At 41.0% G+C, this 26,102-nt stretch overlaps 2 protein-coding genes and 1 long non-coding RNA gene across 38 annotated transcripts in view; 2 read left to right on the top strand and 1 right to left on the bottom strand.

Annotated features, from left to right (window-relative positions):
- LOC139118872 (ectodysplasin-A-like) overlaps positions 1–26,102 on the top strand; it is a 133,875-nt gene that overhangs the window by 104,267 nt on the left and 3,506 nt on the right. For all 3 annotated transcript variants that reach the window (XM_070682393.1, XM_070682391.1, XM_070682390.1), the window contains exon 9: positions 25,868–25,995. In XM_070682393.1, the coding sequence (XP_070538494.1) occupies positions 25,868–25,995 (128 nt within the window). The remainder of the gene's footprint in view (positions 1–25,867; positions 25,996–26,102) is intronic.
- Positions 148–26,102, bottom strand: part of LOC139118880 (uncharacterized) — a 32,388-nt gene continuing 6,433 nt past the window's right edge. Inside the window, exon 2 of the long non-coding RNA XR_011548813.1 lies at positions 148–661. This is a non-coding gene — a long non-coding RNA (uncharacterized lncRNA). The remainder of the gene's footprint in view (positions 662–26,102) is intronic.
- LOC139118874 (ectodysplasin-A-like) lies at positions 1,965–15,175 on the top strand. 34 transcript variants are annotated; one of them, XM_070682399.1, is made up of 11 exons: positions 2,011–2,651; positions 2,913–3,063; positions 3,390–3,437; positions 3,764–3,790; positions 5,445–5,501; positions 6,451–6,630; positions 6,957–6,982; positions 8,109–8,163; positions 8,861–8,899; positions 9,401–9,537; positions 11,931–15,175. In XM_070682399.1, exons 1-11 carry the CDS (start codon positions 2,313–2,315, stop codon positions 12,165–12,167), a joined length of 1,296 nt encoding a protein of 431 aa, XP_070538500.1. In that variant the 5' UTR covers positions 2,011–2,312; the 3' UTR covers positions 12,168–15,175. The 34 variants fall into 34 exon arrangements, with proteins under 34 accessions (XP_070538502.1, XP_070538504.1, XP_070538510.1 ...); XM_070682397.1 differs by lacking the exon at positions 8,109–8,163 and adding an exon at positions 8,228–8,288; XM_070682398.1 differs by lacking the exon at positions 8,109–8,163 and adding an exon at positions 8,228–8,288 and having other exon boundaries at positions 13,421–15,175.

Genomic DNA, 26,102 nt, shown 5'->3' on the forward strand with positions numbered 1-26,102 from the left:
CCTTCGGTCTAAACAGCTAAGGTTAGCTGTAATAAAAACATCTGAGACTATGTTACTGACGCAGGGGTGAAGCGGTATCGTCTCACGATGGACACAGTACGTGACAGTGGATGTTCAGGTAGAAATAAACAGTCTATACCACTAATATATAAAACAAATTGTGAAATGTTTTTATTTCTAAATCATGCTTGCAAGTTCGTTCTGTGCTAAAACCTTGAGTCGAAGAATCAAGCAAACTCACTTTGCCAAACCGTCATGAGCGCTCGCCACAGACATGATAAATGTAATTTTTTGTATATTTCCAATTATTTCCCTTTTGTTTGTAAAGCATAGTTTCTTGTACTCCAATAATCAGTCGAAATGCCGGGATATAATTCCTATTGTCATGTTCAATTTGAAAAAACAGCCTGTGGCTGTGTGTTACTTTTGATGTATAAGTTCAAAACTGAGTTTATTCAGTCCGTACTGGAATATATTATCAATAATAGTGTAGCAGTTTGTACAGCGTGTATGTATTGTATTTGCATGACCAACGTTTGTTATGTTTCCCAGTGTCTTTATCCGGGCTGTCGTGCATATATGTCAGTATCAAAATTTACAGCTTGGAAACGTTTCCGCCCTCACAGTATTATTTAGTGCCGGCATTCTTCTTTCGGAACACCTAGAAGTAGCAAGAGAAAAAGTTATGTCACTATTTTATCATCATTATCATTACCACAATTATCGATAAAATTATCATAAGGAACATACTTAATTTCTGTTCTGGACTTAGAACGTGATCCTCGATGAAGTCTCATGTAGTGCGACCCCTACAGTTGGTTGTGAGATCAAGTGAACATAATACAGAGTGGAGCGGTACATAAAGTAGCGACATGAATATGCATTCGCAAATCACGCTCTCGTTAGGGACTGGACAGAAATTACAGGGGGTGGGCCAGTGTTTTCGAAACACCACTGCATCAAAAATTGTGACCCTTCAAAAGTTCTTGCTCAAAAATTAGTGACCCTCCCCCTTATCCGTGAATGAAAATAAGTGACCCTCCCCTTTTACTCAAAGCATTTAGTAAAAAGACATGTGATATGATGCAACAACAATAACCACTTCAGCTTTATTAGGGAGCCTTCAGGAATTACAGGTTGGGGATGGGCCGGGGGAATTCCGTGCGCACCTGTACAGTAAAATGTGAACCTCTCCCCTATCCTTGTGTCTAAAATGTGACCCTCCCCCTTGTCCGGCATTGTAAAACTTGACCCTCCCCAATCACTGCTGTATTCTCCCCGGGTATAACTGAAACAGTATCAGCGAATTTACATAACGACTAGTTCAATTGTTATGTAAGTTACGGACAGATATTACAGGAGAGAAGGCCGGGCCTGCCCTTTTCGGAGGGAGGGTTGCAATTTATCACGCAAGCATTTTGAAGGGTCCTGCATTTGCGGGATGGTCACCGTATTTTGCGCAACTATAAAGGAGCAAGATGTAGCTGATATACACATTGTAGTGCTTCACCCAAAAATATCAATATATGGGAGTCTATCAGGCAAACTATTGACAATTTTCCACCACACAACAAACTATATCTGTACATTATGTAAATGTGTAAATGTATATGGAAATAATGATACGTAACATATAAACAAACATGCATAAACGAACGAACAAATAAACAAACAGACAAACAAGGAGCCCGAGTCCCCTCTGATTCCACAATACACCACGATGTATTGAAGCCCGCACAAACTTACGACGGCGGATTCGAATTCCCTAGCCAGCCTGCCAGCTTGCCCATGCTATATAGCGCCTCAGACCACGGGCGTAATTACGTCCATGCTCAGACCATACACACTAAAGTTTCCCTACTATCTATGCTCAGACGTGGTCGTCTGTGACTGCTACAGCAGTGTGAGCCACACCACATTTGATTTGCAAACACGCCTTCACTAGTTGACCACGCCCACATGTTTTTAAATAATGTTTCCCGCTCGCGCGTTTGTAAGTGCTTGTCAAAGGCCGGCTACAGGGCACCAGTGGAAACTTTGCTCCCCAAATATTCACGTGACCCCTATCTGTACGTCTGAGTCGTCCGGGGGTCAATTTCAGCGAATTGTGTCTCGTTCTGAGCAATGTTGTTGATTATGGTCTGAGTGCTTGCCAAACAGAAATAGCTCACAGTGCGAACGGTAGGGGCAGGACCGACGGTGTTAGAAAAACGGTCCCGGCAAAAATAACTCGCTGCCCACGCACTCAGCCTCAAGATCAAGCTGACACGCTGATCATAATAACAACAACACGCGTTTCTGTTATGTAAAACATGAGCACGCTACCGGGACTGACTTCTACTAAAGAGAGAGAGGGTGCCATGAACGGCTTGGCGCTGAAGTCGCAGCATTGGCACGACTGTTGTTGCGAGTCACGGCAGAGTCCGAAGTCATGCACCCTCCAGGTAGTTGCTGCGCTGGTCATAATATTTACCCTTATCTTCGCATTCGTCGCCATGTTTTTCATCATGCGAAACGAAATCGCTACCATTCGTCTGGAGCTCCATGAGCTGTCTACTGATTTTCTGGACTTGAGGGAGAGGTGCGACACAGCTGACCTGACAGAGAGGCCGCGGCCGTTCTCTGTTGACCGTGACACTGCATTTGAACAGGTAGGTTTACGCCGCTTCTATCCTGCTAGTCAGTTGCTAGTAGCGGTACATGCAAACTGCTCATTTAGAAATTTTATGAAAACAAAAGTTTCGACAAGCTCGAGACAATATCCTTTGTTCACATGCAAACGCAGTCCGGACAACAGAAAGGGCTCACTGCATGGGCCCTATTCAAACCATTGTTTCCGTGAGTGTGTTGCCTTGGAAACCTACGTTTCTAGGAATCTAAGGTGGCTGACCGAAGTATCATTTTGCCCTTAGCACGCGGAAAGGGAGAAGAATTTGGACGACGAAGACCTTTGGGAGGTCAAAGGTTACGACCAGCAATCGCTGAACAAAGTGGACGGCCGCCAGAAGCGGGACGATGACGCAGATGCCGTACAGAGCGATGCCGCACCCGATAACGGAAGATGTGAGTAGCGTACATGGATATGGTAGGGACCACAGATGCAAGGACTCTATGTCTAACTCGTTTTACAAAGTGACAGCGATGTGCCAGATATCGGAAGAAGAAAAACACTAAGCAAATCATGAAAACTGTTCGTCGTTCAAACTTTTTGAATTCCCCCACACCGACCTCTGATACTGAAATTTAAAGTGTGGCAATCGCAGTGTGAGCTATACCCATGAAAATATGCACAAATCGAGCTACTTGGTTATTAGTCGTATAATTTTATGTACAGGTATAAGATTCATCTACCGAGCGCTATAACTCTAGAAAATACTTTCATTTTACAGCGACCAGGAGAAAGAACAGAGAAGAGAGACGACGAAAAGATAAAAAAGGTTGGTATTTATCACAAGGCACAAAATGAAAATTGCAACGTAAAGTGAAACTACTACGTTCCCTCTCAGAGTTTACCTTGACATGCAAGAAGCATCTTAGAACAATGAAGTCGAATTTTGAAAATATGTTTAATTCTAGGTTGTTCCGTTTCTCTTTCGTTTTGGTTTACGTGGGCTGCTTGTATCGTGCAACGAAATCAATAGATACTATAGCAACTTGCAAAATAGTTTCAGAGCGTTCTGTAACTCATCAACGCGAGTGTTTACATCTACAGATTAAGTCGGTTGACGTTCGCTTTTTCTTTTCTTGATTTTGCACCCTAAAGGCAAAAAGTGCAAACAAGGTTGTACAGGTATGTAGGCAAAGTTACACGATCTCGTCACATTATTTACATCTAGTGTTTGAGTTGTAAATCGTTTGCACCACAATCGAACTATTCGCATGCCATTAATCACACTTTAGCTCAATCTTTTCCATGCCTGTTAAAAGCGTGCTAGAGCGCTCTCTGTGAACAGGCACGATCAAAATAGATCGTTCAAGGCACTATTGTTAGTGTTTGCGCTTTCAGAACAAAGGCCTCTGAAAGACCGCATCACACTAATGCACCACATTGTTCATACGCAAGATCAAATAGAAGTGTGTTATTGCGCATGGTCAGACACTTGTCGGCATTGTCGCATAATTTAGTCGCTTTTGCTGTCAATGATTTATAAGTTCATCGTAAAACCGACCTTAACAAGTCAGCTTAGCTTTGTTGTCATTTTCTTATTATGCTCGATCGCTTTGCACCTTTCATCAATAAAGGCAAAAACTGCAAGCTCTAAAGCATCAATATAATGTACACTGTCGCTTTATCAACATCACTTTCTTCAAATAATATCACTTTGTACAATGCACGTTTGATTTCTGATCAAAGGATCTTTATCAAGCACTGTCATAACGTGTGAAAATGATCGTTGTGGAAGCACAGAATACGGATAGTTTTGCCTGAAAGCCATCCTTAATGCACTTAAACACGTATTACGAACACACTAGTTGCGCTGAAATCGCGTTGCTTGTTCTTTTGCTAGATTCACAATCAAAAACGTGTCGCGTTCAAGTTTTTACTCAGATTTAAGTCACGGTTCGCGCCTCGAAACTGAAAGACTTAAACTTTTGCGACTTTTAACCATTCCCTTTCGGAATCAATAATAACATTTTGAGTAGCAGTGTAACATTTTGTTCTAGAGAAAAAAAATACCCAATATTTACAGACACTTGAAATTGAAAATGGTCGCAATCCCAGTGGTAACTCTATGGAGAAAAAAAAATTTCGATTTTCCCAAAAGTAAGCTTGAAAAACTTGAATTACTCATGAACTTCAAAATGAGCCCCTACAACTTGAAATACATTGTAAACAATGAGAGTCGGAACCTCTGTTTCCGAGGCGTATTCTAGCTTAACCCTTTCACCACCATGGTTTGACCCAAATCCATTGTTTTCTATGGTAAAGTTGGACCTGTATACAGGGAACTGGGGGTGAAAGGGTTAACTCTTACTGCAATAGTCAGTAGACAACTATATCTTGGAGTACCTTCTTAGACTCGTCCTAGTTACTGTGAAGTGATTCAGCCGCAAAGGTCAAAACAGAACAAAAACCGATTTTGAAGTAGCCATGGCAACAATTAAAAAATGCAACACGATGGCGTTATCGGCGATTCTTATGTAATATCATCAATAATAAAAAACGGAAAACGAATATTAGGTTTCGTTTTATTTGTTGTTCACTGCATCTTATTTCATTAATTTAATCTTGGATTTTATCGTATAGTCGAGTTCCGTGTATTGAAACCTTGTACGTCTTTCTCAGAAGTCCATAGGTTTTTTTTCTCGGTATTATCTGCGTCAGTGATACTATTGTGACACGGGATAGAATATTTTCATGTTTCGTCAGCTTCAGTGTTTATGATACTATCTGTGGTACGTGGTGATGTGCGTGTACAGCCATTCCATTCTGAATTTTGCAGTAACAAAGAAGCGGAAACGTCATCGAAAAGGCGGCTGCAGGAAAAAGTGCAAACGAGGTCGGTTCAAAGACAGGTTCTTTCTAAAGCATGCAGGCTAACACTTGATAAATAGGATACTATGTCTTGCGTATGATCAAAGTGAAAGTACAAACAGCCTCGCATGAAGCTTGACTTTCGTCTCGAGTGAGACTTACTAACCGATGAATGTGTGTGAATGTCACTCGAACAAATCGCTTCCTGTACGAAACGTTCCCGCCAAAAAGTGCCTGAAACTGACGAGACTCGAGAGGCCGCGCAGTTCTATAAAATAAAAGGTTGACACATGCGCAAAGTGGTTGGCTGGCCCAGGTCACATACTGTAGTGTAATTGTAGTGACCACAGTCCCTCTATTCACGTCAGTAGTGACGTTTCTCATCGGAGATAACAAGTTCGCTTTATCAGCACGTCAACGATGTGGATATTTTTTTCTCCGTCGTACACATCCCCCTGTTCAGTCAAATGAAGAGAAAACAATATGGAAACACAATCACAAGGATGTAAACCATGTCTCACGGCGAATGATATCCAGGTACTACGTTTACTGTGTGTGATCAGGGTATACTTGTTACCGGAACGATTAACTACAAACTCTTCCTATCGCGTAGACAACCGCCGAATATGCGATTAGGTGGTAGTGCATGATAACTTAGGTTCAATTACTCAGACTGCGCAGTAGATGCCGCAATACAGTCTGGATAAGCGATACTGCATGCTATCCCCGTGACTACATATTCGACCTGTAACCTCATATGTTTTTCTATCTTCATTTTTGTCTGCCACATGTTCACGTAGCTTCTCTTAGCTGTGTAAATCGCAAACAACCATCGCTGCACAAACAACCTTAAACATAAATAGGCAGTACTGTCGCTTAACATCTACGTTAGCAAATTCAAAATTATGAAAATTATGAAGACTTGTTCGTTTAAGGACACCTCATATTTATTGAGCTGCTATGTTTATGCTAAGGTTCTCCTGGTCCCGCCGGACCGCCCGGTCCAGTGGGACCTCCTGGTCCCATGGGGGAAATTGGGAAAGCGGGTCCATCTGGCCTACCGGGAAGAGACGGAATTCCAGGGCCAGCGGGTGCGCAAGGGGCACCGGGCCTGCCGGGGCCGAAGGGAGACAAAGGTGACGTGGGAGAAAAAGGCAAGCTCTGGTTTGCTTTACTCTACACACTCATAGTTCAAACTTTTCACCGCTTGAATTTTGGCGGGAAGTTTGGTCGGAACTTTTAAACCAGGCTCCCAAGAATTCGTATTTCATTGAATTTCACGAAAATTTCATAACATGAACATGGTCAGTTTGTATGCCATGTTTTTTTACAGAGCACGAATACACAACAAAATTGTGTTGTTATAGCCGATAATTTGCACATCGCGTCAGTGTTGATCGTACTCCTACAAGTTAATCGCATGCCCGTCCAAAAAGAAATATCGGATACATTTATAATTTCGCTTTATTCATTTTTTCAGGGCCCCCTGGCGAACCCGCCCCAAAGGTAAGCACAATAAAGGTTCATAATTTCCCAATGGCTAGGTTTGCTGCCGAGTAAATTCAAATCAAACACTTTTTGTCTATTCGAAGAAATTTGAAATTTTATTTTTCCGTCATTTTAATTAAGCCTAATATATAAAAGCTCAATCAAGTACACATTTGTCTCAGCCTTTGTCTGTTGTCTATCTGTACTTATGTATGTATGTATGTATGTATGTATGTATGTATGTATGTATGTAAGTATGTATGTATGTATGTATGTATGTATGTATGTATGTATGTATGTATGTATGCGTGTATGTATGTATGTATGTATGTATGCGTGTATGTCTGTATGTATGTATGTCTGTATGTATATCATATAATGTTATGCATGTTTGGCTAAGTGTATAAAGTACGTAAGCTTACATTCGCATGTACTTCACTCCACCTCACCGTAAATCCCTCGCAGGAAGTCCTGTCAATTATGTGCCTCGAAGTTGAAAATCGTAAACTTTTGCTCAAACATCCCCTGGGAAACTCTAAACCATTCTCTTTCGAAATCAAGAATAAAATTTTGGTCACCGTGCAAATTTTTGTAGTATTGAAACGATTTAACAGTACCTTAAATTTACGGAGACTTGAAATTCAAGATGGCGGCCATTTCTCTGTAAACTCTTATGGAGACAAATAAAATTTTCAAATTTCACAAAGTAAGCTGGTAAAAACTTTAATTACTCCTTGAACATCAAATGACCCCCACAAAGAGTTGAACAAAAAGTATTGTACAAGTTTGAGGGTCTGTATATGTGTCTCCGAGGCGCATTTTACCACAAGTTTGGTTGCACAGTCAGACTCACTAAATCGACAATGAGTGACCAATTCTGTGGAGTCAGAGTCCGTCCGTACAATGATGTTCAAACATGTGCCGAATAAAGATGTCAGGTCAGTCACTGGCTGAAAAGGGGAATGGAAAAATAAGACCACAAGTAAGCCCATGTGTTCTGTCATTTGTTGGCGTTTCTTTTTGTGATGGAGTAAGCTGCAAAACATATTTGCCCTACATGTTTTTTGCATCGATTTTTGCTGGCTGTTTGTTGTTGTTCCATAATTCCCATACCGCTGCATTTCTTTCCATTCCCCATTATTAGTTTCTCGCCGCACACTTCCAAGGAGACAGCGAAGCAGCTGTCCATACTGGTCCAAGTAAGTTTCGAATCTTTTCTCCAGTTTTACTGATCATTTCATTCCTATGTGTCCGCCATTTTAGTTTGACGTCGCCGCGGCGCACTTCATCGGAGATTTCGATAAAGCCGTCCGGATGGGGAAAGGTACGTGTTTTTGAACTGTCACGAATGAACACATGCACATATATTTATTCCTTTGAAATGTCAGCTCCGGTTTGAAAAACAAACAAACAAACAAAACGTATCTGATCTGTAACAAGATGGCGGTTTTGATCACGTGGCGACCAATGAGCTTCAGACTCTGGGGCACTCTACGTTCGATCCTCGGTACGCATGTAGAAACAGCTGCCAGCAATGTTTACCTTCAAATATCTCTTATTTGGCTTTACATTTCAGCCAGTATACCAAATAAAAGTTCTTAATGAGAGCTGATCAGGTCTTCAGGTCTTTGCCACTGCATGTGGTCGAGGGATAAAGGTCACTCATAAAGCGGAACAAAATTGAAATTCGTGGTACAGGGAAATGAATTAATCACTTCCTCGAAAAAGCAGATAAGAGTCCAGAATTCCACGATTTTTATACTGTTATATCTTTCCCAAGTTCGAATAAAAACGGGAGATAAAGACAGGGGACCTGGACGTTGTGTTTTAAAAATGTAAACACGGTACGATTTCAATAATTCAGTTTCTTTCTCTGCTTTGCATGTGGTTGTATAGGAAATCCTCGGCAATATGGGGAGGTTACCGTGGGGAGAGGTAAGCCCTTCCTACTTTCCTCTAGGGCGGCGTGCGCCTCGGGGACATGTTTTTGAAATCTCCTACAGGTTGTTTTGACTCTTACCGAAATCTGTGGATTGAGAGAAACTTAATTTTGCAACCTCTAGAAAATAAATTCCCGTATACAGTAACTTCAAAGAGTAGCGGCCATTTTGAATTGAAAATATGTAATTTTACTTCTATAATCTAATATTTGCACACAGAACTGTGATTATTATCATCGATTGTGAAATAGAATATTTTGCGGTTCCTTGTACAAAGGACTTGGAGAAATTCGATGAATTGTTTTTTCGAGGTGCGTCCTGCCTTAAAATGTATAAGATATCCCAGAAATTCCTATTCAAGTCGTCCGATCCCTATCGATTTATTTGTACCGGAAAACTGGCGTCATTTGTAGTCCAGGTCCCCTTGTTGGTTAGACTTTGAATGTCTGTATCGTTGATGTTTTGAAATTTTATTTGTTTCGTCTAATTTCATGAGGTGGGGAAATCCATTACTGGGATTATGCAGACTGGATGAAGAAACCCTCCTACAGCTGGCTGCAAAATAAATTCGTATTGGATCACCAAGGCAATATAACAATTCAAGACTCCGGACTGTACTACATATACAGTCAGGTAAGAATGTTGTCTTTTTGAGTTGGCATCATACCGATATCTGGTGCGACAGAAATGTTGATTTGGTTTGGATGCGGGCGGAACGAATTTGATGATAAGTAAGAGACTTGTTCGGATATTAGCTTGGCAGTTATATACTCTAAGCTTAATTTATTTTTCGGCATAAATTTGTAATTTGCTGCCTTAACGTAAGATACATAATTTCAAGTTTTTGAAAGTATGCAAGTGAACGTTCCGTAACCAGTTAAGGTAGAATGCGCCTCAGGGACAGATATTCGGCCTCTCAAATTTTTACAACACTCTTTTCTTCTACAACTTATTTGGGCTGATTTTTGAAGTAAATAATATTTTTACTATATTTGCGAAAATCGAGAACTTAATTTTTCCCAATAGAGTTAACACAGGGATGGCGGCCATTTTGATTTTCAAAGATCGGTGAATGTCGGGTAATTTGTTTCTCTTTTACCAAATTTGAACGGTGACACCTGATTTTGATCTTTGAAAGAGACTCATAGAAGATTCCTTGAGGAAAATTGGAGCAAAAGTTTAAGTCTATCCCTTAGTTGGAGGCGAATACTACCCTGAGCGGTTTCTGCGTAGTCAATGACATATTTACATGACATAATAATTAGCCATTTTGTTCTTGCTCCGTTCGTTCAGACTAGACTTGCTTCAAAGCTTGGTAAACTTCGCCACAGTGCAGCTTGCATAATTATTTAAATCACAGTCAACTCAAGCAACAGTATTTTGAAGTGGTTGTGACACCTTTGATGACCTCCCATCGTCACCGATAAACTTCATGATCATAAATATGTTCGGTTGCCGGCGTGATTTTCATGTTATATGCCTATTTTAATCACCTTTCGCATTAAAGGGCCAATAGCGTTACATTTGATGATTTTCACCATAATTTTTGTTTTCAATTTCAAATACAGTTTTCTCTTCTCTCCAAAGCATGTTAAGATACACAGTATTCAGCTTTTCCACCCAGTCGGTTCTAACGCCTTACAGTCTACTGCAATTAATATTCCATCGTTTTAACGCCTGATTCCCGATTAGTTTACTCGCTTATCCAAATTATTTATTGTTCAAATAATACTTTCTTCAGCTTGCCATGAATGACAACACCCTATTAGATCAGCCTTCATACATCAGAACCTTATACTTGCCACCCCCTCGAAAACTACCAAACAGAACATACGTAGCTGCTTCCCCTATTTCTCAGTAACATTGAATGCATATTTGAAAAAAAAAACAACAAACCGAAAGACGGAATGACGTGTTTTGGGCCAAGTTTTGAAAACACGTGTAATTAAAGAAATAGATCAGTAAAACGGAACATTTAGTCTGATTTTAACCCGTTTAAGATAAACACTGTGAAGTGAGTCCGAATTCATCGATCAGAGTTGACTTATAGAACCAACGACAGTTACTTTTTCAGAATAGTTAGTGAGGAACGCCACAGCTATCAGCAAATCTAAAGGTAATTTAAACGTAGATAGAGTTTCATACTAGGTGACGAGCAGTCTATATAGGGCATTACAAGATCTAGTAAGATTAGTTCTACGAACGCTGATATGATATGAGTTAGACTAGTACAGTGTGGTACACGTAAACAATAAAAGCTCCTATCCCTGCAGAAATCGTTTCCGTGTCCTGGAATAATGCATTTCATCGCAAACATTGCTCGAGCGGCAATTCAGTATACATATTAATGCATATTGTTCCGTTTGATAATCCTCAGTGAACGTATAGTACAAAACGACTTCGGCGTTGTCTGCAATTAGTTCATTGCACATGTATGAGTTGCGTGTCTCAAAATACACACTATTTTACTGATTGGGCAAAAAGTGATATAAGATTGCTGAACGTTAAAAACTTAGAAATATCGGGTTTTTACTGTGGCATTGACATCGCAAGAGATGTAATCGTTTCCTGGAGTCACAGTTACGTTGATTGTTGCATTTCTTCGAAGGAACTAAAAACACACCAGCACTCATGCCAGAGTCAATAAGGAAATGTTTTAGACCGAGCAATCATTGTATTCTAGTTGGCTCCTTAAGTGCGTGATCGTGCTTGTAAATTGATAGGCAAACTTTAGTCTGAACAATAAATGAACATATCAGCTATTTATTTGCTGTTTTCTTACTGGAGGCAAGTCCAGCTTTTTTAAAAGTTTAATTATTAAATTTTCAGGAGGTGGGGAGGCTCTGAGTGACAATGTAACAGAACCATCGAAGTGTCCCAAGTCCACATATGCTGTTTGTCAATGTTTAACAGTTCGTTATTTGTATTCTTGGATCGGGCTTGCTTTTTTTCACCAATTCTGCTCTGCCAGAGTTTAAAGTAAAGCGAGTCATGCGTTTTATTTCAACTAATTTTTGTCCCCATAGGTCCAATACTATGATTCGTTCCCTTTCATGGGCCACACTGTTCTCATAAACGACAAAGTATTTCTGCGGTGTACGGAGTCTACAGTTAGCGACCAGAGGCGATTCAATTCTGGTTACATCGCCGGCGTAGCGTACCTGGAAGAAGACACCAAGGTCTCCGTCAGGGTTTCGTATGACCAACGTCTGATTCAGCTCGGCCCAGAAACAACCTATGTTGGCTTGATCAAAGTAGCTTAGACAAATAACCGAAATAAATCAGACTGTTTTATTTGTCAATGTAGGTGGGCCCTAGATGTGGGTTCAAAATCCATCTTAAATAAAATAACATATGCGCAGTGTATATGTCACGTATCTGTCTGACGGGTCCGGAGCTCGCGTTTGACCCAAGAGACCTTGTTATGTAAAAGATGGCAGGACAGTCGTGTATACCGGTCGTTGGTTTAGCCACATTCAGTGTTTTCTCAGATTCGACGACTTTGACAGATATCTTGGCATAGAAACGTGAAGTTGCCAATATTGTGACTACCCTATTGTCCGATTAGACCCGTGTGACAGCTTGTGGTGGGCGTATGGTTTTCCCGTGATACGGCCTCTTCGGATGCATTCGCCGAGCCTGCGTCAGAAACCTGTGCAAACAGCGACAAACGTCTAATCATGGATGTATATTTTGTTACACGTTCTCTTTTAATATTGCAATTTGTCCATAAGTGATCGCCAAGAAACTATCACAGCAATATCAATCTATGAAAATGTCAGCCAGCTACTTTCGTTTTGTCGCGAAAATTCGCCGTCTTTAACACTGCCAAATTATATTATTGTGTTATTTCGAAAATTTTATTTCATATACAGATATTCATTGAGAGTAGCTCAGTTAGGTTTTAAATAAAAACATATTCTATCTATATGGCGTATTCTATTGAAATACCAAACCTTAAGTTAACGAGTACACAGATACTTCTTTTATGTTACATTTAGGAGTACCTAGCGAATAAGTTTAAGTCAAGATCGTATGTCAAGGGGTCGCCCAGGTGTTAGCGTATTAGTCAAATCGAATGAAACTTTTGACAAGTATGGAAAGAGTGTATTTTCGAATTAAGCAAAACAGGCCTTTGGGAATTAAACTACGGGTTGACCCCGACCGTTGGTGCACTCTTTGAACATGCGCAAACACTTTTGTGATCGTCGTCCCACTACGTGACATAGCAGCTTAACCACGGGAATTCACTGCCCTACGATTTCATTAAGTGTGTTTAAATAACTTAACATAATTCCCTGTTTCTGTCATAGTAATATTAATTTGATGTTTGGTAGCTCTTTATTAAATAACATTCATCTAAGGACCCACGTTAAAAATCACGATTCACAAATGGAGAATGTGAGATGTTCTATATTATGCACGCTGAAACTGTGTAGACGAGTATGCGATTTCCCCCGAAGTTTAATTCCGCAAATGTGTCACCCTTATAGATTATTTTGTCTGGCAATTGCAGGTCCTATATTACGACCCAAGCACCTTCATGGGCCACGCTATATACGTAAACGCTGACAAGTTTGTGTCCTGCACCAAAACAACTCCACGGCCTGACGCCAAGTATAACACCTGCCACACGGGAGCGGTCACGCAGCTTGACGGTGGCAGTCGTGTGTCGGTTCGAATTATTTACGCCAACCGCGTGATCAACATGCACGCCGATAGCTCCTATGTCGGGTTGGTCAAACTGGCTTGATCATGCTATAAAAAACGCACACATTTAGATGTGGCCAAAGCAGAAATCGTTCTTATTGTAACGAATGCTCAACCCTCTGAAATAACATTTTGCCAAAGCAAAAAAAATCTCACGGGGACCTCTTGATGTTTCAGATCACATTTCTGGACGCCAACGCGTTCGTTGGACATTCGGTACATATCGGGGACTACCGATTCTTAAGGTGTAAGCTGTTTAGAGACTTCAAGGTGCCATTAATCATCCAGCAGTACCACACCTGCCATGTTTCCGGAATAGCACAAGTCGAGTCCGGCCAAAAAGTGTACGTGAGGTTGTCTCACTCAGAACTGAAGGTGGACATACAGTCCGACTCCAGCTACATCGGGTTATATAGATTGAGGTAAAAAACCAACAAGTAGGTGCATTTACTATAGCATGGTCAGGCCATCTTGAGAACAGACATTACAGTCCTGTATACCTCTTTTTGCAATGATTTGGATATTTACGCAGAGTTCCATTTACAATAGGGAAAAAGTGTATATTTTTGACAAAATAAAAATAAATTCGATGACTGGGTTCAAAATATCCATGATCCGTGCATCTTTAAAATTATCAGACAAAGATAGTATCATGTTTAATTTGCTGTCAGTGCTTTTTCCCGGTCTCTGCTGTGCTTCAGTTTCTCAAAAAATCGTCTGTAAGTCGCAAATTTTGTGGACAGTGCACTCTTTCACTTTCGGCAGTCGATAAAGACGGTTGTACATATGTGTAGAAATACAGTCAAAATAAACGATTCTCAATTTGCGCAAGTACTCTGCCTCTCTGCGAATCCTCGTATCACTTTGATGATAGCTATGCGCATGGTCAGTCTTTATCTGCCTTCGCGCCGTCGGTCAGAGAGGCAATCTGAAAACTACCATGGCGGCCCGGGGTTAATTAATCGCACTACCATGACTACGAAAAAATGGTCACTCGCGCCTGCCTGGAATTTCTCAAGGGGTTAACTCGACAAAAAGTGACCACAACTTCATATTAGGGTTCTGAAAAGATATATGGACGAGGTTGGTTATAGTTCAAAGAAAAAAGTACATTCGTCCAAGTTTTGGACAAGTGCCAAACAGGTGGATCAAATTATGTTAACGCCCCTTTATATAGCAAACGTATAGTTGTCAATTTAAATTGCTCATGGATGTTTACTTTTAATATTTGGATAAAAAAGTCCTTGACCTTTTATTTTTTCTTGTATTTCATTTTTATGTAGTAAGACAAAATTAGTGTAGACTTCGCATGTTATTTTTCAAAAAAGGTGATCTTTCTACTCTTTTGCAGCGGGTAGAACAGCTTTAGAACAAATCATGTGTACATTCATTACTTTCAGATTTACATTTTTATCGAACTTCATTTTATTTTGTTACACGTGTTGTTCCTTTGACATTGTACAGTTTAGATATAGAATAAGTCAAGATCTATTACACTCGTTTCTCTATTCTCAATCACTGAATGTATACTTTCCACAATAAACATCATTTATTAACTTTATATTTTGTTTCGTTTTTGATTTTTGTAGGTTATTTTCGCCCACCCGTTGCCTTTGGTCGGGGGGGGGGGGGTCTTTACGCGTATGTCATCTGCTTGAACTGTGCGATTTTTCTCATTCGCCGGGATTTTCGCCTTAACTCCGAGACAAAGCCTCGCTTCGTGTTCAAAAGTATTGACTTTTAAGCTCTACAACGGAGACGTTTACTAGTAACTTCAGCCTGGTGTTTTGTCCATTAGAAGTGTGTATGTGTGTGTAAATGCCGTACGATGTCCAGGTCGCAGTATATTGTTGATACGGTGAAGGCCCTGGCCCTGGATAAACAAATACTTCCGGTTCGGGTTGTTAGGGGGGCATGTAAGTTCGTCGCCGAGGTCATATCCAAACACCGATGCGCTATTTTTAGTACAGTGAACGACACTCGTGTTACAGCAGTATTGCATGAACGGATGAAAGCAAAAACAAAGCTGTCTGCCATTAATTTAAGGTCCTCATCTGTTTCATATTTATGTGTGAACTTACACATCAAATTGGCAGAAAAACGGCACGAGGAAACAATCTCTCAAATTCTATCCTTTGGTGCTTTTCAAAATGCCATTTATCACGCAAGATCTAGGAATTGTTGTGCCAAAGATTTGGCATTTGTACATGACATCCCACGTACTAAAGGGTTCGTTACCGTTTTATCTGATGCCACTGGCCGTTTATATGTTTAGTATCCCATTAAAAGGCATCGTTTTTTCACTTTCACTTTGAAATTAGGATAATAGAACATCGCCAAGGCCGTCTGTCGCCGAGCGTATGTGACGCGCGACTCAAGAAACTAGTCCGGGCGCCGTGTTTTGCACTCGTGTTTGTTTATGGGTGAACCTAAAGAGCTAGATACCTTTGTTCGTGTTTTGGCACCGAGCCAGTTCTGCGTAACGCCAACAGGAAAACAATGGGCTCGAGGCTGAGCAGAGTTGTGCAAAGGCATATTGCTGTCCGAAATGAAAAAAGACACAAACACACAAACCACATCCCGTCCTTATCATGACCTTTGAGTTCTACGCCTCTTGTCAAAATACCTGTCAATGGTGTCTGCCGCAGTGATGTTTTGTTTATAGGAGCCAGGCTGCATCTGCGGGGATCAAACATTTGAAGGTTACGAAGGGGCACGAACGAACTTCCCATACGATACAACGATGACACGATATAATTAAACGCAGGTTTAGGATAAGTCAGTAAACGCGGGTCCACCTGGTTGGTCTCGCTTCCACTGACACTGAACAGTATACGACGACCTAAAAATCAAACCTTGAATGCATGAAAGCATAGTTTATTCCGATCACTCGAGGCAGTGTCTGTGCCGTTTCTGCCTCGTAATGACGGTTCTTGTCATATCTTAAATGTACCTCTCTCTCTCTCTCTCTCTCTCTCTCTCTCTCTCTCTCTCTCTCTCTCTCTCTCTCTCTCTCTCTCAGCTATTAACTTTCAAGACTTTGGCATCAATTCAATCGAACGATGTAGGGAGCTTTTTATTGACATCAGACCGACAAGTTTATGAGACCCCATTTATTTTGAGTCAAGTAGACTCGGCAAAGAAAAATACTGCCACACTCTCGTTGCTTAGATATAATTCCTCGCTATGCGTTCTCGATTGTCATTGTGCACCTGTAAGTGTTTGCTGTGGGTTTAATGTCCCATAGCAGTGCACACTTTAACTGAAGGCGACAGTCTGGAAAATGTTGACTTAGTTTGAAATTATTAGGTCACAGTGGGAACAAGAGTATGTGAGACAGGGAAGGGTCGACGAACCTGAATGTCAGTCAGTATTGCATTGGCTGCGTCGGTAAATAGTACAATGATGGGGTGGCGGTGGTAATGGTTTGTGAAATAGGGGAACAAAAGGCTCGAAGTTAATTTTGCACCAGGCGAGAGAGAAAATATGTTCAAAAGGCGCGGCCGATTAAACTGTTCAGTTCACAATATTCTGTTTTCGGAAATCTTTACACATGAAATTCTGTAGCAATAACAGCATGGAAGCTAGACAACAAACAGTTTAAAATATGTTAAAGCTATCCGGCATAGGAATCTGGCAGGACAAAACATGAATTATGAATTATACAGAAAACCTCATGTGTTGCACATGCGGTGTAAGGAAAAATACGTGAAAGAGAGCTTCATGTTAAATCTACCTGTAGTCCAGCCATAAATCTTTCACGTCGTGTAGTGTTTTACTGTAAGGAATATCTTGAGCATATTTAGACAATTATTAACTGTCTGCAGAAAAAAATTGCCAAGACGCTAACCAAGGACAGCAACTAGCAATTTTTGAGACTTTGTGATCAGAAGTGTTATGACGCGTAAATGTGCTTTTTAAGGTAACGTGGACAAGGGTTAATGAAACTCTTCACAACTGCCCTCAGGCTGTTGCCATGATTTGAAAAAAAATTCCCCTGCCAACCAGCGAGTCACATCCCTCAAGACGCCGGCTTTGGAATGATCCGGAGTGTGTTACATGGCAACAAGGAGATGATGTTGAAATCGACGATTCGGACGAAAGAGAGAGCGACTTTTGACGTTTGCGATGTAAGAGAAATTTGGTACCTTGTCTGTCGACCGGAGACTTGAATTTATCGTGTTTTGAAAGGATAGGAAACCGTGAATAATATAAGTTTAGCCGCGAGCGACCGTATTGAAATACCAATTGTGCCATATTATCCTCAAAAATGCAAGGATACTCCACTGATAATATGGGTGTTTCTACAACAGTGGAGTGACCTCCCTCCATAATACACTGCAAATGTTTCGCATTTACAATCAGTGTAGGTGTCGTTGACCCCTATAACTTCGGCTGTGGCGAATGGTCGATCAAAAGGTATCGTGTCCACTCAGCATGGCGTTAACAGTCTCGGAGGCAGACAACAAAGCGGTTTGAACAGGAAATAGGTGTTGACGGGCATTTTTATCTTGTGCTGGCGTAGAACTGGAAAGCGCGAGCTGGAAATTCAAATTTATCGCTTGCGGGTGGACTCGGAGAAATGATAATCTTTTGCTTATCGGCAGACACGGAAAATCCAGCAAGCGCCCGCTTCGAGTGGTTCTGGGGTTCGTCGTGGGACGGCAAAATCATATCGCGGGCAGTCGGAAGCTTTTCTTATAGAGAGGCGGCCAGTTAGTCGTGATTGGAAATGGACGACGGAAAACCTTGTGGTTCGGAGGGGAATTTTTCCAAATCACACTGACTGTGGAAGGCGGTTGCGACCGGCTTCCATTTTCTCTAAAAATCGGATTTTATTCAAAAACGTGAAGCTTAGAATGATGTATCTACATATCTACGTCGCGTTTCTTTGCATGTTATCTACCGGCAAATTGATATCTACCTAGTATAGATTTTCTTTTTGCTTTCTGAACGAAACAAATTGTATCGCAAATCGCCGTGGAGACAGCTGGGACGGGGCGCCCGCGCTATTCTACAAGTGGTGTAGCCAATAAATGATGACGTCGAAGTCGCCACAAGCGTTATACAGATCCTTAGAAGTTGCGGCACTGACTAATTGACCACTTTAAAATAAAATCAATTTTCCCGTTCTGCGAATCACTTTCACAATTTTATACTACGTAGTTTTTGTGTCGGGTGAAGCATATTGGGGACCAGGAATTAAGGTTAGCGGACCAAATTGTCAGAATGGAGCGAGCATAGGCGGGCGAAGTTCCGACGATTTGGTCAGCTAAACCCTATTCCTAGCTCCCACTGTACTTCACCCGACACAAATCAAGTAAATGAAGACAACACAGATATTTTAGGGTTAGAGTTAGTTATTTCATGTCGTCACAGCAATAATGCCCTCTCATTCCGCGTACAATATCACCTCTTTGACATTTTGTATGTCATTTTTGTCATGTACAAATGACCCCGAAAGCAATGGCCATATTCACCCTTTTTCAATATTGTAGTTGCCAAAGATGTTAGGCTGAGACAATAATCGCGAAAAAATTGTACCTTTCTTTTCAATCTATTTCTCCCTAAGATTCCAAGCCCCCATGCTAACTCTTACTCCAAAAATAATTTATCGCCCCTTTTAGTATGTATTACCTTTGACCCGATTTCCATAATTACACACACATCTTTGACGTCATCACTTATGGGCTGTACCACTTGTAAAACACTGCACTGTGACGTTTTAAAAGTTACTTGAAATTGCTGAAGGTTTACGTGTGCAACAGTTATCAATCACTGACTTCCAACCAATTCCTGCTGGTCCAAGACTGGCAGTCGCAAAAACAACATTTTCGAAGTAGGCCTGGCATACACTGTGTACTACTTTTTAAACACACACTCACAGGTAATAATGAAAGCATGGGATCAAAGCAGATATTCACTCAAAAAGTACTGGAACGCATACTGGTATACTGTATATACGGTGATCTGTCGATAAAGTGCTATTCGAAGCAACTCTTACATAATCTACACAGCAAGCGTCAATACACATACGCATTGGTTTATTCCGCATGCTCATGACTGCAATGTTTTGAACTGCCGGCGACTGCATCTATTGTAAACTCTGCCCTTGAGCTTGTCAAAGATGGGCAATACGTCGAAACAATGGTAACCCTCCATTCATGTAAGTCTCCATCGTGACCCAAATAATGAATGACTGAATTCCTGACTAGATGAGGTGTAGAAAAGGTGACATGACCAATTGTAAACCAGCCCACGCATTCTCTAACCTGGGTCTACAGTTAAACGAGGTGCGGCTTTGGCCGGGGCTTCCCCGAATGACGTCACAATTTGTCGAAATTTGGGACTTCCCGAGTCTTTTTTTAGTCCGGGGATTTTTAAAAGCTAATACTTTCTACCACAGACAGGGAGGTATGGGCCAGACAGCACGGCGTACAGGCAGAGCGAGGGAGTGTCGCCATGGGCTCAGCCTGTCCAACGACATAAGTTTAAACTATCTGTCCCAGACGTCGTGGCTCCAGTTTCACCACTGTATGTTGAAGAACTTCAGAGAAGAGTGTCTTTATTCGAGCAAGTTTGTCTATCTTTTTACTTCAAAGATTTTGCCAAGGTAAACTTGTGCAGTCGTGTTTGATTTTGACCTCTGAGGCACCGCTCTCCAACGTTATCACTTACCGAGAACGAAATTTCCAGCCAAGCTGCTACAGCAGATCTGCGGTTTTGTTGCTGTTCACTGACGCAGGTAAGTGTCCCTGAAGGTCGCACCGAGCATCGATTTGGAAATGACAGTCTCCAGGCAAGGACAAACATGTCCATGCCTGACAAACAAAGAGTTCGGTATGTAACCTTTCTTAGGCATATACACAGTGCTCGTTGCAAGTCCGTCCTTTTATTTGAAATTGATGTAGTTCGAGCTTCGTTCGAAGACGTGATTCAACGTGGCCCAGAAAGCCCACAAACTGGTCTTTTAAAAATACAGAAGTCAGCCAAAAGACGTACGGCAATTAATATATTTCACCGTGTAACCATCTCTTTGTAAATGGACCCCATCATTTTCAACCTTATAGGTAAATTATGCACAGTGAAATAAGCTGAGAGAGTTGAAAATATCTAGTTCTTACAAAGGTGGTGTTGTAATCAGTCCTTTGCACTCGTGCTTCTTACATTTTGTCAGTTTGGTAAGGAGTAAAAACAAGTTTGATTAAGAAAGCACACGATATCATTTAAAATGTTGGTTGAAGGTGTGACCCGTGTGGAAAACAATCATCTTCCATCATTGAATCCGATCCATAAATCACCGTCTTCTCGATACCGTCACAATGTGCAAACAAACACTTACTCATCTCTACTCATCTCTAAAAGATATTTCTGCTTGTCTCAATTTATCGCTGCTCTAACTATTATTTTGACTGAACGGAAGTTATAAATTTTAAGACAGTTTTAGCGCCAAGGGTGTGCCAAATGGATGGGGAATAACCCTCGAATCGGGATTTCCCCGACTATGTTGCGGGGGCGGGGAATGTCCCTTTGTGGACGTATTGCAGGGAGCGTGCGCGAGACGGGTTAGCTTCACAGTCCCAAGTTTCGCTTCAAATTTGCATTTGCTTCATTTGCATACACAGCTAGAAAACCACGGGCAGATTTCAGAACATGCCTATAACAGAGTCATCAGAACCTGTATTAAGTAGACTCTGAGAAACAACCTCTGCTACAGCACCTGACAACTTAAACAGGTTTCAGAGATGTTGCAGGTGAGTTAGGCCAAAACCACCATGCTTCCACGGAGCAGGGTTTTCAAATTGCTATTTTTTCAACAAGGGATAGATTTTCTGCTGCTCCAAATCGTAAGAATCTGATTAATATTTCTAAATTTATGGTAAAGTTCAGTTTGTTTGCTTCAGACAGATTATATGAAAATATACACGGAAAACTTTTTGTGACTTGAAGTTCAAACCAAGAGGGCTATCTGTCCTATTATTATCTTTGGTCAGCCAGAATACAAATGTCTTGTCTTTGTTCACACAGAGACCGGAGCAAATTTATCCATGACAGCCTTAAAAGTGGCAATGTTCATTTTTGAAAAATACCTGCAGTATCAAATGCAAATCGATCAAGTTCAATTTCATCAGTTACACTATGAAAGCCTTGAATATTATCATTTTATATTAAACTGTCCAAATGTAATATTGAAAAGATACGGTATAAAGATAAAGATAACGGATAAACATAAAGATAACGGATAACGGATAAACATACACGTCTTGTATAACATATGAAAAGTGCAAAGTGTAATAAACCGGTCGATGGGTAAATCTCTGTATCTTCGCAACAAAAATAGCACGTCACATTTTATCGTATCGTCATATATTCATAACTGTGCAGTAAAACTTCGTTAAATATACAAATCAGTGATAAAATAGACATGGAATGACCTTGAAAACTGTGTTTGTATGATTAACACCTGCAGGAAAATTCATATGATCGAAAACATGTAAATCAGGGAAATTTGGTTTTGTTTATGAGAGAGATGTATTTGTAGTTCTTCTTCAAATTAACCCTTTCAGCGCCAAAGTCAATTTCTGCCGCCTTTACAAAATGTAACCGAGATATTTTTTTTCCAGATTTTTCCAAAATTTTCATCAAAAACTGTAGCCAATGACAAGTGATGGCCATTTTGTAAAAAAAACTCTCAAAAACATTACAAAAAGTTCATAAAAATTAGTAAAATTTTGCACTTAAATTTTGGCGGGAAAATTTACAGCACTCATAGAGTTAATGATCTCTGTACACTCCACATCTCTGTGACGTATCAAGTGCCCAGTGACGTGAGACCGCCAGTATTTCATGTAGTGTACCCTGCCTGCCCGGCCTGCCTGCCTTACAAGATCTCGCGAAGAGTTGTTCATCCCGGAAAATGTGCTGTTTATGCTATCATTATGTGTGGTTTGAAAATAAACGTTATAAACAGCTGTAAATATTGGGCTAAATATTTGAAGCCTCGCTAGAAGACTAGGGATTTTATTGGGAGACTGAGGTCAGAGGAGGGGATTAAGTCTTGATTGTTGACGCCCCCACCGACTTTATCTATGCCACTGGTGCACTGTTCAGCATTATTTATTACCGAACGTGCAGGCTGGTGTACACATGTTCGACTCACAAACGAGACAGGTTTTGTGGTTCGACGTTACTGGGTTTACATGATGTAATCTTGCTAGCTAGCCAACAATATTTTATTTTGAATGCTAGTATATCTTGGCATAGTGCCAACGCCTTCTGTGCTGGTCAAGCCCCCCTTGGCCAGGTAAGCTTGCAGAACGGCACATGTGACCCCATGCGCATGCGTGCGATTCCTGGAACCACTTTTTGCATGTTGAAAACAAGAAACGTTTGCACCAAAGTCCACTATGCGCTCGAGAGCTGACAGCCATGGGGGACAAACAGAGTCCAACGGCAGCGTTTGCTAGCGCCACGAAGTCGACGAGACTGTCGTGGGCGAATGGCATCGCCTTGTTTATTTGCGCTCTGCTGCTGATTTCGTTGCTTGTTTGGCGCGACGTCGCCCAAAATAGGAGGCTTAATCAGCAAGAGGACAGAATCAGTCGCTTGGAGGAGAAAGTCCGCCGACAACAACTGGAGTGCAGCCGGCGGCCGGGGCACAACAAACACCAGGGCTTTGAGCTAGACGAGACGGAAGTTGATCGACGTCTGACAACAGACCAGGAGTACGAGACCGGACAACAAGTCCAGGTGTGTTCATGTAAACATATTAGTCCATGACACTCCTGCTGAATCCTCAAAACATATATAGAAGAAAAACTGTGTTGACCTATTTTTTGCAACTTTGAAAACAGGCGCAGTTATGTATTCTCTGACTGTTAGTTACTTATTCTAGCCTTCGAGTGGTTTGTTGCGACACGCAGTCGATAACAATCATTGTATTGCTCCGCAGAAAATCCGGACTAGGCACGCCAGGAGAAGCGGATCTGACGAAGACGACGACTGGGTCCCCGTTTTCGGAAATGACAAAAGAAAAGGCGACACGGGTGACCAAGACTGGGACGAGGACCCGGAGGACAATGATATCGACGTGGTTCGAGGCAAGTATCCGCTTCATGTATAAGATTGAGCCATTGTGTCTTCCAACTCTAAACTTACGAAACATTCGCCCTAATCTTCACTATATTTCAATTTTTACTCCCTAGAACGCTTCAAAAGAGGAAAGAAAGGGAAGGACAAAGGAAAGAATAAAGGAAAGAAAAAGGGAAAAGGAGGTAAGTGAATCTATCCTTGTATCCAAAAACGCAAAGATATTAAATTTACTTTGTAAGGACTCTGCACATAGTATTACTACACATGGTTTGCCTTGGTTAACACATTTAGTTTGTGGGTGACTAACAAGTCGTTTTAAGTGTTATTAATTTCTAACTACTTATCCATTTTCTTCAGAAAAAGGCCAAAAAGGAGAACCAGGCCCGAAGGGAGAACCAGGTATACAATTGTTTAACATAAATAATATTAATTCTGTGACATGGTTATCACACTGTCAAAACTGAAATTATATCTACATTCGTCTTCCTAACTGGGTATCACTTTTAAATTAATCCTCAGAAATTAAAAATGTTTACGGGTTCGAGTGGTCTGTGTTTTGTGGTGCATGGGAGGTATAAAATCTGATGATGATGATGATGATGATGATGATGATGATGATGATGATGGTGACAGAAACGGGTCAGGCGAAATGTGAAACTTTCGTGGGCAAATATTATTTTTAAGAAATCGCTCTCGGCGATCCTCACTTTATTGTTTATCGTGTTTGCACGTTGCCCCAGGGTTAAAATACGGATACACGATTTCTTACTACTTCTCTTTATTTCCTCGTCAACTTTACAGGTGAACCTACTTCAGGAGGTGGAGTAAGTATAGCTCAGTTCACAATTATTTCTCCAAAACAGCAGTCACAGCAGTTCTTCTCAAAGGATCGCACTGTGGTCACAGAGAACGCAATCCTACGCTCAATCGCTTGCGGTCGTTTCGTGTTTTGATTTTTAATGGTGTCAATTCTGCATGACCTTTATTGTTTTATTGCTTGTTGTTTATTTTTTCGACTTCTGCACTAGACATAACTAAATGTGAACCGTGATTGAGTACAAGAAAGTGAAATCTTCACTTAACAAACAGTTGCCCTCTTTGTTCATGAACTTGGCAGTACAAAAAGTGACGTACACAGAGACGTCCACAACCAAATCAAGTGACTTCATAAAGTTACATTTTTTGTGTGTGTTCGTTTTTACCAGCTACTCGCTGCCCATTTCGAAGGCGACAACGAAGCAGCCGTGCACACCGGCCCACGTGAGTGTCATTCATGACATCTTTTTTTCCTCCCAACTTCAAGTCGATTGACTCGTTTTATTCATTTTGTTTCATTAGTTGAGCACCGTAGCAGCTCATTTCGTGGGCGATCGCGAACAAGGAGGTGCAATACAGGTCGAAGGTAAGGGCGCCACAGTTGCCAGAGGGTTGGACTGGGTTCTCAGCTTGTTCTCAGCTGCTGTCCCCAAAGTCGTATATTTTGACCGATCAAAGAGATAGCATATTTTCTGATATTCAATATAAACTCTGCATATTCATCTGGTTGCATGGCGGAATCTGTGGCACAAACGTAAAACTGACAAAATAAGAAGGTAGTCTGTTGCAAAACGAGAGGAGACAGAGAACAACAATAGTTCCCCTTTGTTTACTTGTATGTTTTACAATCCATTTCGGAGTAAACAAAATCAAAATATTTTTGAAAACTATGCATCATCTGGTGGCATAAGTAGTTTTAACATATATCTTAAAGTATTATTTAAGAAGTCCAAGACATTGTTTTAGTTTCTCCTAATCATATTCAAAGGTCGCAAGCTGCTGCATAGAGTCTCTTTGAAGTAACAGAGTTCAGTTTTGCTATCATTGCTGAAAGGCCAGACACATTTAGTCGAATTGCCTTGAGCAATATCTTTATGCACTTTGCATCAGTGCAACACTAACAATAGGGATCTGTTTCTGACATGGGCAGAGTATGTATTAATAGTATGATAAGATAAAACTGATTTTGTGTACGTCTATCAAGAGATATGGGTATGCATATTAATTGGTGACTTGTGTGCTTGCCCAGTAGCAGTAGTGACGATGTACTGCACGGCTTCACTTTATTATTGGGTAATTTCAGTTTTCTATCAACTAATCCTTGGAATTTCGATTTCCCCATCAGCAGATGGTACAATTAATTTCTGGAAGTTTGCCGACTGGATGGATGAATCTGACATGCATAAATTCGCAAAGAATGCAGACGGAGAAATTACGGTGCAAGAGGCCGGATTGTACTATGTATACAGTCAGGTAAAGGTCATTCAGTGGAAAATAAATATCTTGTGAATTTTTCCAACTGTGACTCAAAGAGCTCGAAACGTAACTTGTTACGACGCTATCGTTGTTCAGTGAATTAA

The sequence above is a fragment of the Ptychodera flava genome, chromosome 19 (assembly GCF_041260155.1).
Source record: "Ptychodera flava strain L36383 chromosome 19, AS_Pfla_20210202, whole genome shotgun sequence".
NCBI classification, from domain to species: Eukaryota; Metazoa; Hemichordata; class Enteropneusta; family Ptychoderidae; genus Ptychodera; species Ptychodera flava.